The sequence below is a fragment of the Symphodus melops genome, assembly GCF_947650265.1.
Source record: "Symphodus melops genome assembly, chromosome: 1".
NCBI lineage: Eukaryota > Metazoa > Chordata > Actinopteri > Labriformes > Labridae > Symphodus > Symphodus melops.
This window is the reverse complement of record NC_136691.1, coordinates 53,163,136-53,177,245: the sequence shown is the minus strand read 5'-3', so window position 1 is coordinate 53,177,245 and position 14,110 is coordinate 53,163,136. Positions and strand designations below refer to the sequence as shown.

At 40.5% G+C, this 14,110-nt stretch overlaps 1 protein-coding gene across 5 annotated transcripts in view; it reads right to left on the bottom strand.

The window, feature by feature from the left end:
* The window catches only part of pdlim5a (PDZ and LIM domain 5a), a 34,281-nt gene extending 20,177 nt beyond the window's left edge, over positions 1 to 14,104 (bottom strand). The window contains exons 1-5 of one of the 5 annotated variants that reach the window (XM_079350215.1): positions 11,896 to 14,104; positions 9,627 to 9,647; positions 9,502 to 9,519; positions 8,496 to 8,668; positions 7,664 to 7,697 (exon numbers count right to left, since the gene is read on the bottom strand). In XM_079350215.1, the coding sequence (XP_079206341.1) occupies positions 7,664 to 7,697; positions 8,496 to 8,668; positions 9,502 to 9,519; positions 9,627 to 9,647; positions 11,896 to 11,999 (350 nt within the window). In that variant the 5' untranslated portion in view covers positions 12,000 to 14,104. The other 4 variants (XM_079350219.1, XM_079350216.1, XM_079350218.1 and 1 more) reach the window with 4 other exon arrangements.
* Between the last annotated feature and the right edge of the window lie 6 nt (positions 14,105 to 14,110).

Here is a 14,110-nt window from a genome sequence, read left to right as displayed (position 1 = left end):
GAGAGACAGGAAGAAGGAGGGAGGAATACATTTTCATTATCATTTTATCTGACTATACGTCACTGTTTCTTTAATTACTGCTGGCGACCCATTTGCTCAAACATTTAAGAAGCATTTATAAAGTGAACTTGTATTGTAGTCATTTTCAAAGCTAATTTATCTTATAGTTTAAACAATTTTGTGTATCTGAGCCGTTCTCACTGCTGTATTGTGTACAAGAACAAACGCAATCACCAAATCCCCCCCTGTGGATTACTTTAAGTATTTTAAATTCTGAAGCTTAAGAGTATTTTCGCTTTGCATCTCTATTTGTCCTGTCTGCAGACATTTCTCAGCATTGTGTTCTGCCTCTACATACTTGTTGGCTAGTATAAGTAATAATGACACCAAAAAGAGTACTTTTCACTCCTCCAACTGTTTACACATGTAAAATAACCCCTCGTGTGCTGTAGCTCCGACATGAACTTGTTCTCCGCGTCGCATAAATGTGCTGCTTATTTCGTCTGAGCATTGAACAAATGGTCCATTAACATAGCTGACTGCTGTCCAGCAGCTCGCTCTCTCCACCACACAACAGATGGTCTATAATTCAGCCCTGTGATATTCTTTGGAGTTAATTCAACGCTCACACACTGTATCACCCATGCATGTACATTCACACACACACAGATAAAAACAAAGACATCCATCCAAACACCCACTCAAACTGTCTCTCACACACTTCTCATGCTTCACGGTCTAAATGTGTACAGTTGTGCCCACTAGCCATTGAGTGATCCGTGTGAGATGCTGCCAAGTCGTTGCGCAGCGACCACAGAATGTCATAGTTGGTGTGAGCCGTCTCCACAGAGACATATGGAGCGTGTCTTTTGGTGTTGGCATGGACGGACCAAGCATGACTTTAAAACCGCCATGAACGCTGTGTGAAGTGGACTCTAACGCTGTTTAAACTGTGGGGTTAAAATAGGCACAGCTCAGGATCGCCCGCTGGGAGCTACTCCTTCACTCTCTGAGTGTAAACACCTAATTTCCCTTCGGGGATCAATGAAGTAAATCTTCGTCTGTATTGTTCAATTTGATTAAATGCTGATATTTTGTAATACGGACACAGTATCTGTTCCTAGAGGCATCCTGCCTAAAGGTTTACTGGTCTTCTTGGGCTGTCAGGCACTGAAGCATCCATACATTTTATTCACTGCATTTTCCTCTGATGACAAATAATTTCTGGTTATCTCAACATCTTGATTTATTTTTCAAATTTCTCTGAGACATCAAAGCTGGATTTCCTGTTATAAATGATTCATTAGCTGTGCCTGGACTGTGATGTCATGCTGTCTTTGCATACATTCATTAAAGTTATGAATACTTTTAGTTTTGTGTTTTTGCATCTCTGGTGATTTCAGATAAACAAGCAGAGCTTTTGAGAAAAAAACATCTAGAAATAAGTAATTGACTCAGGAAATCAGAGAATGCTTGTCCACTTAGGGCTTCCGTAGTCAAACACTTAATCGACAGATGCTGTTATTGTGAAGCCACATGCATCCCTCCACACTGAACTACAGAGTGAATGAGATTTAATATGTTATACTAAATTATTGTGAGGTAGTTATTATATTATAATCGAAAAGTTCTAGATTCAGACCTGGTCAAAACTGCACATACACATTTATATTAAAAATAAAGACTCTACGCTTGTATCAAACACAAACACAGTGGAGTCCAAGACCAGATTTTACAGTAATAAGGTAGACGTTTTGTCCAGGTCTGCACCGTCTACCTCTTGTTCAGCTTCAGCTCACTGAGGTTGCGACGCTTCTTCTTCTTCTTCTTCCTCAAGCACAGGGGCGGAGCTTGAGTGACGGGAGAGATGAGCAGGGCGTCCAATAAGGACTGGGACATTGCCCTTTCAGGACCCTGAGGGCTGATCTGATCTGATCTTCTGATGAAGAGATCAAACATTGAGGAAGGGAGCAAAATAAAATGATGAAGGAACCATGATGTTTATTATATCACATTATCTATGGATCAAAAAAACCAAGGGAGCAGGGTTTAGGGTTGGGCTAGGATGTTTAAGGGAAGAGCTAATGGACACTAAACAACACAAAAACACACCACACTTACTGCACTGAACTACGATGCTTAGAGTGAGTGTTTAGTGCAGGCTGTTTGGGGGCACTTGGACTCAGAGGAGGAAGGTTGGGAGCCGCTTTGGGCAGGAAGTCCAGAGGATTTGAGAAAAGCTCTCTCCTGTGTACGCATACACAAATGTGCACAACCGTATGCATAAAGCAAGAAACCAAACAGGAAGAAATGTCAGCACGAAAATGATTTTGATTTGAAATTGAAAACAACTGGGTATCAAACTACAAAAATCCTGATCTGACTTATGACCATCTTGAAAAAAATAATCAGGAAATACTGAAAAATTAAAACAGTACATGTGGCAGCTTGGAACAGGTTCGGTTAAAGGCAAGGTGAGGTGAGGTAGTTCCTTCAACATTTGAGAAGACTGTACCTGACAGGTTTGGTAGAAAGTACATGCTGATGTGCTGACTTATGAGAAAGATGATTATTGACTTGGACTGGAGATCTGTGAGGACAGATGGAGGACACGTAAACAGGACAGGCATCACAGATTAGAAAGATAGTGGAAGCAATTTAATGACCTGTCACTTTAAAGTTTACTGTACGTGCATTAGGTATTGGAAATTTTACGAGGCACCTGCGTTGAGGAGGAAGGTGAACTTGAGTTTGTGCTGCCTTCAGGGACTCTAAAGTTTGTCTGTTAAACTCGTGGTTGTCAGCATCAAGATCAGACAAACGGTTGCTGGGCTTGAACTTTTCAAGGCTAAGAGTCTGTGAGTCTGTGCTGCCCTCTGGTGGTGACAGAGGGGAACTGCTATATCAAGGGAAATAGGGAAAGACATTTATTGATGCTATTCATTTATTTCATGTGATACTGTGAATTTTCAAAGACCAACCTGAGCTCAGTGTACCTTTCAGCTGTTGGTAGTTGAAAGCTTGGTGATCCTTTAATGGTGTTATCTATCATCTTAACTAAAGCAGCTGCTCTACAAACAGGGGCAGAGTCTGGTGCATCTGGTGATTGGATTTGAGTAACTGAAGGGCCATTTCCATGAGACAGACATAGACCTTGACTCGGTAATGTACCAAAGACACAGGATGCTGCAGCGTGGGAACTCACTGGACTTGGTCCAAAAAATTGTGTGAAGTTTGCTGGCAGAAACACAGCATCAAGCGAGGCATCAGTAGGCCTTTGGTAATGAGAGGATGCTACGTGGCTTGAAGATGAAGCGGAGTATGATAAAGGTAACAGCACAGGACCTAATGAGTGGTTCATGGTAGACAAATGGGTTTGATGTATTTGATAAAACATGTTCATAGAACTTTTAAACGGCACTGGGAAGACAAACTGCATTGGTGCTTTAGGGAAAGTATTGCTGTCTTGGTGTTCAGTTTTTAACAAGCTAGCAGATTCATTGTTGGGGATTTTAGCTTCCTCCCATGGCTGTTGCTGATTGGCTGATGAGCCTGCCACCTGTGCTTTTGTTTTGCGTGTGATCTTGGGGTCAGATGCGGGTTTGGCTTCTGCATCATCCAGCCGTCTGACGAGTTGGCCGGAGGATGGATGTGCTGGATATCTGTTACTGTCAGATAACAAATAAAAGCATGACAATATATTTAGCACTGGAGCTTGAAGTTTTTGTTAATTTTCAATGCAGAATTTAAGTTAAAGATTTGTTTTGTTAAAGTGGAGTTGTGGAAGTGTGCAATCAGTGTACGTTGTGTTACTTGTTTTGTGACATAAAACATATTTAAAGGTTGTCTGTGGTATCTTTATCTAGTTACAAAAAAATAGGACATATGACATCAAAAGTGGGGCCACTGTGGGCCTCAGTCTATCTTTATGCTAATATATTATTTTTCTACATAGTTATGTTTAATGCCTGGAGCTGCTGCTGCAGGGTAGGTGTTGGCACACATTATAAACAACCTTTATTTTACAGTTTCACACAGCAAAGAATCACAGTGAGTGATATGTTATATGTTAAAGGAAATCAGTGTAACATTTTCCTTTTAAAACACAGATTTACAGAACAAAATCAGCAAAGGTAAATTGCTCTGTCCAATAGGGGGCGCCACAATCTGGAGCTTCAAACTTTGTTAAAATATATAATACATACACAAGTAGTGGTTATATAGTTTCTGTGATTCATTGTTTTAAAAAACAGTAAGTGATGGTGGATTTATTTTAAGGTGACCTCTGTGTTTTTAGGTTTTTGAATGTTAGAGGGGATGATGTGAACGCTCGTGGGACAAGTTTGGATGATGACTTATACCTGACCTCGCCATTGATTGTCTCAGACTCATTGAGACAACTAAGAAGTGACAGGGTGAAGGAATTCAAGAAGTAGGGAACATAAGAAAGAGACAGAAAGAAAAGGAAACAAGAAAGAAAATGCAATTATTTTATTTGTTACAATATAGAATAAACTTTTTTCAAACCCAACACACAGAAGAGGAAAAAGGCACTCGTGTTGCAGTTCTTTTAGAAATGAAACACAACTGCAACTAAAGGAAAAAACTATTGAAATAGTTTGTGAAATCTAATTAAACATAAGGATTAAATACATGTAAAGGCACTAAATAAATATTTTACATAGCCACGGCTTCAATGTTAAATCTTTGCATTACAAGCCAGTTAAAGCATTTATACACACACCTTTGCACCTTCTAAACTAAACAACCTGCTTGTTGCTGAGACCCCTCCTTACTTCATTCACCTTTAAACATTCTGATTTCTCAATTCACCAAGGTCTGTCCTATCACAGCAGCTTAGCACACGGGCTAATGATTAAAATATACAGTACATATATTCATAACAAGTTGAAATCTCTTTTTAAATCTTCATATGGCACCATATTTCATTGTTTCTGAAATAGAGCCCATCGCACATAATAAAGCAAATGTAAACAAGCCATAATTAGCTTTTAAATAGGTTCTTTTGCTGGTTCCGTCACAGCATCCGACACGTCTGTGTTTTAGTTTACTCTCTAATAAAACTCTTCAGTAGACCTTCACCTGATCTAACAATTACGTTCCTATGTGTACACGGCAAAACCTGAAATCTAAGCAAGTTCACTTATCTAATTTCATGTTTGAAAATTGATCTAGTTTAATTAATTATAAGCTACATGCACCTGACAAACCGAGACGGCCGATGGGAGGAGGCAGAGTCCTCATCATTTTTATAAAATTCTGTGTTTTTCATACTAAGCAAAAAGTGGGATTAACAAGCTTTTTTAAAATCGTTCCTTCTCCTGAGGTGTATCTCGACTCTCTGATCAGACTGCAGTGTTCGTCTCTGTATACATAAGAACTTATATGAATGATGTTGTTACATGTAAGACAGAACACAGTTTAAATCATTCATGAAATGTTGTCAGCTCAACTCCCAGCAGACTTCCTCAGCTGCTTGCTGTTTGATATGACCTAGTGACAAACTGCACATGAAAACATACAGCGTGACCTCAGTATTCAGAATGTGCTGTATGCGCAACGTGCCATTCATGAAAAAGTATTCATTATTTGTCTGCAATCTTTTTTAATCTGGAAAAGTATGCCACATAAAACCATGCGAGGTCTCAGCTGACAACATGTAGGATGTTGTCCCTCATCCAACCCACAGTTTAAAGCTCCTGTGAGGAGTTTGTAGCTGATTATGAAACAGACAAACTAAAACTGACGCATCTTAATTACCTGAAAAAGCCCACGAGACCAAAAGTGACAATAGTCATTGTTTTCTATTTTGTTATTTTTAATGATTCAAACAGCTGCCAGGGGCGATGATGACAAAGAGATTCACAGTGAGCAAAGATTCATAGTATGTGATTTGACTGTTAAAATAAAGAGGGGCGACTGTCTGATTATAACATGACTCACATGGGGCGTGGTCGGCCCAGGGGTTCATGTGTGATCACTCTCTCTGTCCTCAGTATACCACTCTATGCACTGTTCTATCTCGACAATGAAATTTAATCTAAAATAATCCAACCTGACTCACAGGTCAGGATCAGTAAAAAGACGAGATGCACCACTTTGTCCACAGGGGGCGCCAAAATCAACAGACTCTGATAAGTTCCTCACAGGAGCATTACTGGTAATTAATGTGACGATACCACAAATGCTCCTCAGGTGACAGTTACGTTGATCGTTTCGTATCATATTGCATGTTATTGTAAAATGCTATTTGCTACATCAATCAAATCCAAATTCATGCATCATGGGTTGAACGTGGAAACACACTCATATATTGAGTATTCATGGATGTAGAATCACCATCAGGGATTGAACCAGTGGAGTAGTAAGAGGAGCAGCGAGGTTTGAATGAGGTGAGTGGAGGCTCTTTAAATAACAGTGATGGACAAGCCAACACCACTCCTGTTACAAACGCACACTCACGCATCCACACACGCACACACACTTCACACATCTTAGACAAGTGGGGGGGTTTTTTTCAGCTTTTTTTATTTCCATCAGCCCCTCAGCCTTTTCACTTTCAACTTCCTTAAAAATAACCTCCGACAGAAGTCAAACTGATATGGTGCACACATACACAGTTAGACTAACAAACCAGCAACACACACACACACACACACACACACACACACACGTCTACTGCACATTGAGGGTACGAGCAGACACTCCGTGGTGCCAGTCTCTCAGCTCGCCGTACTTGGGGCCCATCACAAACCGAGTGGTGGTCTTCTGTCCTCTGCCAAAACAAGGAAAACAGAGGGGGAAAAAAAGAGACACCAAAAGAGAGAGAGAGAGAGAAAGATTTAGGAAAAGTAGAGCACCAGCCCTGCAATCCGACACACTGAGAGCCATGCCGCAAGAAAAGCTGCTTTCACAAACAAGAAGCGGACGGTCCACAGAGGAGTGTTTGATGTGGATGAGATTGGCAGTCCAGCTGTCATCACCAGAAAACGACAGAAATCAAAACAAAACCAGAACTCCATGAAAGTAAGAACTCCAGGTCACAGTCATGGCCTGTTTGGATTGAGATGATGAATGGATCTCACCATGAAGCCACGCAACCACACGCACAGGCAGCGGGGATGTCAACACAAGTGATCAGACGTTTCGCCACCACAACCAACGAGTGCAAAGGACAGCCAATAGATCACAGCACCACACTGACGACAACACAGCGCACAGTGGTTGTCAACAACACACATGCAAAGACTGTCACACCAAACCCTCAAGACGCACCAAACAGCAACCACGAAAAGCGTCAAACACACTCAGCAGTCAGAGAGAGAAGTCGACTTCACACTGCTTCTGAACTTTTGTAGATATTAAAATTTGATCTATATGACAAACACATTGTCTAAATATGCTGTTTAGACAAACGGGAGCTAAAACAGCATCAATGCAACTACCAGACCTGTACTGTATTGTTGCTCTGTAAATACTTCTGTATGTTAGAATATTGTTCGAGACGACGGGTTTCATGAATGAAATGAAGTTTGGATGATGTCAGGTTGCTTCTCACAAATTAAACAAACCAGGCGACTGATGAAAAGGACGCTAAAGTTATCGAAACCGCAATCAGCGTTTAAAATTTCCATGCACTTACTTTGTCTTGGCTGCCTCGGCTTCTTGTTCTGGAGCTGCAAGGGAAACAAAGGGGGGGGGGGAAATCAGACTCAGCTTTATTGGCGAGACATGTTGACACATACAAGAAGGTTGACTTCAATAAAGCCCAAAAAACCAGCAGACAGCTCAACAGTCTGGTTCTGCTGGAGGTTTCTGTCAAAGGTTCTTTTTTTCAAGTAACACTGGCCAGAGGATGCGGATGAAGCAACAAAGTCTGCTGAAATGAGAATATTTTCCTTTATATTAAAGCTCGGTGTTGTTTGACACAGTCACAGTATCAACAACAGAGTGGACAACAACATTCTGGAAGAACTAAAGCTGTTTCATTTTCTGCAGAGTCACGTGCGTTCACGCTCTGGTTGTGTCGTGATCGCAGGGATGGATGTCACCACCTTCTCCCAGTTGCTCGAGGTGAATTCTCCTCAATTCTAAATTCTGCTGCGTTCTCACTTCAACTCACTCGGACGTTGTGCTTCAAAAATACCCGGTGGGGCTGGCAGGAGAAAGTGAGAGTAAAAATGTGGCTGTTTGACACATTCAGCCCAAACTTGAGGATTTTTTTTTTTATAGGTTTTGTGTATTTACAGCTCATTTAGGCTCTCTCACAGGTTTATCACACATGAAAAGACACTATCTGATTGTTTGTGTTCATCAGAGTGACAATCCCTGAGTCTGTTTTTTAACGTTACCTTGAGATGTCTTTTTCTGATGTACTGTATAATAATTGTGCAGTACACAGCATCCTGGTCTATCTGCATTTAGCCTGTGTAATGTATTCAAACATCATCACTGTGTACAGCAGCCTATCCTACCGTTCTCTGTGCCGGTGATCTGAGCCAGGATCCTGAAGGATCTGGACTGGGTGGTGCCGCTGCGAGGGCGCCAGTCCTCCGTGTCTTCCATTATGCGCTTCCTGCTGGCATCAGCATGAGTGGGGACGTGGTAGAAACTGATGTCTGTGTCCACCACGTGTTTCCTGGGAACTCTGAAAAGACAGGACGAAAGACATCAGACACGACAGTTTTAATCCAACATGCTTCAAATCAGGATATATTCAAATAACAGAGATGCAGACTGATGTCATTTCCAATGAGAATACTTCTCATACTCATTCAGGATTTATTTGGTAAGATGCTATGAGCAATAAAACACTCCGACACTCAAATCTTCCCAAGTGTAGTGACTTTGTCTTGTTGCTAGTAAGAAATAAGTTGTTAGACTTATCGTAAGCCACATTCACAAGCAAGTCAAGAAAAAAACATTTATTTCAAGATATTACAAGAAACAAACAAAGGCGTCGAGTCATGTGAATGACTAAAACTGCCCAAGCAAGAAACTTCAGAAGTAGCTTTTGAAATATTCCCCTAATGCTCAGTTGTCTTTCTTAAGGGACTCAAATAGAGTTAGTGGTTCATTTCACCACCTGGGGGCGACAGAGGTCCCGTTAAGAAAATGTACTTTTACTCACTGGAATAAAATTGGATGTTTCTCTGGACTTGGTTAATGTGGCTTATGAGATATTTATGATTATAAGAGACACTTGGTACGATTTGAACTTTTGCAGTGTACCACTATAAGCAGGTCCAAATTAGCCCTGTTCATTGGAGGGTGTTATGAAATGAAGTCTTTTCATGAGTTAGTTTAAAGTTGTATTCAGTTACATTATATCAAAAACAAAAGTAAGAGGAAAACAGTTACATGAGATGGAAATGTGCAAAAATGTAAAAAAGAAAAATTGGTCAAACAAGAAAATGAAGAAGAAGTTACGTCACACTTTGTTAAATGATTTAAACTCTTAAATCGGAAACAATCTGATACCTTGGCGGTGTTGGCTTTCTTTAAAAAAAAACAACGACAGGACAGAAGAAATCAGAAAAACGACCTGAAAGCAACGCTCACAACAACCGAAAATACACAGCCGAATAGTCTGCAAATATACTTACTTCAAAATACTTTGAGGTCCACTTTAAGGGAAGTAAAGCAGAAGGAGAAGAGAGGGTAAAGACAAGATGCATGTATTAAATACATCCACAAGAACAAGACATAACATGCAGTCGAACAGATATTAGAAGAAAGCAAAAAAAAAAAGAAGCTGGCGCACAAAAACTAATACATGCAGAAATATCCACAGGGACATTTGATCAACTGAAGGGAGAAAAATGAACTCTAAACATACATCAATTCTATTTCTCACCACAAGCTGGTGCTGCTGTCTGTGTAAACACACATGTGTTCATTTTCAGGTTTCTTCTTTATTGTGATTAAATAACTGCCTCAAGTCTGTCTGATTGTTTCATGTGCGTACAGCTTTCACAATTTTTGCAAAAAAAATGAAATGAAAAATTAAAATATGAATATTTAAAATTAAAGTTCATTCAGTCAACTTGAGTGACGTAAGCAATGAAAATAAAAGACTCAAGTAGAAAGATTTTTTCGTTGAAATACTGGTGGAAAATGTCAACTCTATTTTGAGGGGTATGTATTACAAGTCTACTCTATTTTCTTTTTTTTCATTTAATGATTTAAAGGATTGAATTAGTACAGAGCAGAATTAGCATGAAAGCTACATTTCATCTGTAGTCCTTTAGGCAGGCACTAACAAAACAACATGGGCTGTGACTACATGAATAGTCCCTGTGTGTGTGTGTGTGTGTGTGTGTGTGTGTGTGTGTGTGTGTAGGTGTGTGTGTGTGTGTGTGTGTCTCCGCCAGCTTCCTATGCAACATGGTGCTGACAGGTCATTCACTAATTGGCCATCAATAAAACCACCACTCTGAGGACACACACACACACACACACACACACCCACACACACACACACACACACACACACACACACACACACACACAAACACAAACACACGGGCATTGAAGACTTTTCAGGCTCTGCTGTCAATAAATCACCTATAAATAGACGCGCCCAGCCTCACACTCACCTAGCACATTGAACAGGCTGATTTATGAGGCTCTCTCAACACATTCCTGCCACAGCAGCAGCTATGTGGGTGTGGGAGTGTTGACAGCTCTGTGTGAGCCTGGTCACACACTTACAGTCACACACTGGAAGTGTCCGACAATACAGTGTGTGTGTGTGTGTGTGTGTGTGTCAATATCAGAAGCTTTCATTTAAACCAGAGGTAGAGATATACTGTGGCCAGCAGATTGCATCACATAGTGCATTTTAAAAAGCGGCATGCATCTGTGCTATACTTCTTAAATTGCACAACATGAGAATGAGATAAGTAAGTGATAGAGATAATGTTCTGCAGGGAAATCAAAAGCAAGTGCACGCAGAGCCCATGATGAAGTACACATGCTGCAAAATCCAAAATCTTACCAGGTGTATTCTTGTAACTTTTGGTAAAAAAAAATATGTCATCGTATGTCATACCGTATAAGCCACGTTCACCTGATAAGTCCAGATAAACGATTTATTTCAGGACACAGCAAGTGTAACAAAAGGCCTGTATTTTTTTGCTGAGCAAAATGAGACCAACATCTGATGTCAAGAAACTGAACAAGTACATTTTGCTTGCTACACTGGCAGCTATATTGACTCTTGCTAAAGCTAACTTAGGCAGAGGCGCGGGTGGCCGAGTGGTCAGTTTTCACAGCCCATGTACAGAGGCTGTTATCTGGCCTGTGGCATTCCCCACTCACTCTCTCCTGGTGTCCCACTCTATTCACTGTCCTGTCTCTCAGGGCACACTCACATTAGGCAATCTGTACAGTGCCTGTGCATGCTTCCTATCCCCTAAAGTCCAGTGTGAGGGCTTTTTCTACTTTACATTTTTAAGCCAGTCTGTCTTGAGGACCAAGCACGATTCATGTATTCATTGTATTACCACATTGTGTACACGAGGTGACAAGCTCAGGTCTGGTAAGTCCTGGAGCAGTGTGAGTGCAGGCCAGCGGGGGGAATGGGGAGGGTTTAGGACAATTGTCGGGGGCAACACTGCTAGTTTGACTGCGTCCTGAATAAGTCAAAATCTAAAACATAAAAAGCAATCCAGTCCTTATTCTTTGCTTGTAATAATATCTTGAAATAAGATTTTTTTTTCTGGACTTTTTCCGTGAAAGTGGCTTAAAAATGTATAATAAGATATATTTAACTGGAAATTAGACAAATGCACTGGGTAAGATTAGATTTTTCTTTTACAGTGCAAAGAAACAGGTCGATGAAAAAGTCAAAGACATGCTGCAGAGACTAACTTTGTGACTTTAGGAGGTGCACCAGTCTGCAACACAGAAGAACAGCGATTGAAAAAGAAAAGGGAGAAAGACAGAGGACACTGAATCACACTCGTACTCGTCATTTAACATTAAACACATTGAAAAGCCCTGATTCAAAAGTCCCCTCTGAAACGAAGCACATAGATCATGAACTGCATGCAAACAAGCATGCAAGGTGCAAGAGTGGACACACATCTCATATAGAAACCTGAAAGAAAATGAATGAATGGATAGATGCATGGGCAGTTTAGGAGAGGAAGACCATATCATAGAGACACGACTTGAATCTGAGCCTGACTGTTGCCCTCTGCTGTGGGTAAAGAATCGACTTCTGCAGCGGTGGAGGAGTCTGTTGCTTATAATAAAGGGCAGTCGATGATAAAAAGATACAAAGAACTATCTGTTTATGTGAAGAAATCAAGTCAAAGCTGCAAAAACAGTACAGACAGATCCAGATCTTGCTTCAATAAAGTTTACTATTAAATATCACTTAGGGAAGGCAATGTACTGAAATGAAATGCAGCCTGTGTGTCCGTGTGCGTGTGTGTGTGTGTGTGTGTTTGTGTGTGTGTGTGTGTGTGGCTGCATGGTGTAATATTATACTGTGCAGATGGACTGGTGTCTGCTGAATTTCACAGAAAGGAAAACTGCAGGACCTTTAGTGAGAGAGTGGCCCACAGGAGAGAGAGAGTATAAACAAGGGATGATTGGAGACATGATGAGTCACAAAATGAGTAAATATGGCTTTCGTTGTATCACATGTGCAATAAATCAAATTTGTTTTGAAGTGAATATTAACAATGGATGGAGGAGGAAGTGAAAGAATGGCAACATGTGAGGTGTGTGGAGAAAGTTTATGAGTAAAATCTGCTTTTAGTCAGGGCAGGAACTTTTTTTTTAACGACTAATTTGAAGAAGAGAGCAAAGACACCGCTTCTTGTTACCCGCACAGGCTAAATATACGCAGCTTAGTCATAGCATCACAGCAGAGTTACACTCACTGTGCATGTGGTGGAGGGCAAGTTAGTGTCGACACAGGAAAATGAGACAGGGAGGATATGACTGCTGAAGTCTGTAGTCCACCAAGCGGTCCAGTTCAGTTCAGTTCGGTACATTTACTCATGTTCCCACTGTCCAATAAGCTAACCGATCTGTACTGTCCTACTTATTTTTGCTATCCTTCTCTGAGGATGCCATGTGTACCGAGCCGACCACAAAGGGAGCCAAAGAAGCTGCAGTTTGCTGGTTGGTCAATGGATGACCTCGGAGGAGCAGACCTCCGTTCGTGTTCTTTGTTTAATGCGTCACATTTGTCTTCTTGCTACAATGATGCCACTCCACTTACCAAGTAAGGTTACAGTTTGCAGGAAAGATCAGGGTTTCAAGCACTAAACGAAACGGGAATGCTGCTCCTCTGCTATTCTGCTGACCTTTTGATGACACTACCATGATAAAAAATAAATGAATAAAATAAAGATTTCTGCGATTCCAGGAATAGGTGCCAATAAAATCATCTGAATTTGATTGAATTCGAGGGATTCATTGATAACTCTTTCTTGGTTTGTTGTCATTTCTCAAATATTATGAGAAGTCTTTGCTGTTATATTTAATAACTGTGGCCTTTAAGTGAAACCCTCTGTTTGATTATGTGTTTTTGTTCTCCAGTTTTCCATCACATATAATGACACATAAATGTCTCTCAGTGTAAAATCCTCTTTGTCCAAGTCTGACTGTAAACAAATAGTGATTGAAACCAATTTAGTTTTTTTCTACTCCAAACAGTAAACAGACGTCTGACTGTATTACTATTCAATGACTATCAAGTAAATAATATTTACAAACCTGCAGCAGCGTTAAGTCACCACTATGATTAACAATCACAAACAGAGGCTTTATAATTAGCCTTGTTTTGTAACCGAGATGGGATTCTGTTTTTCTTGAGTAAAGAAAATGCAAACAGACGTGCGAGTTGGATTTATAGTTGGAGAGAAATTAACATTAATACTTCCAAATAGCCAAAGGCCATTAAAACATTCAGTAACGGCTTAAAATAAAAGATAAATATTTGTCTGAGAGTTGTTTTATTTTCCAGCTAAAACAATTCAGGGTTAAGTGTTTTGCCCAAGGACACATCGGACATGTTGACGCAGGAGCTGGGGATCGAAGCCCCGACCTTCCGATTGCGAGACGACCG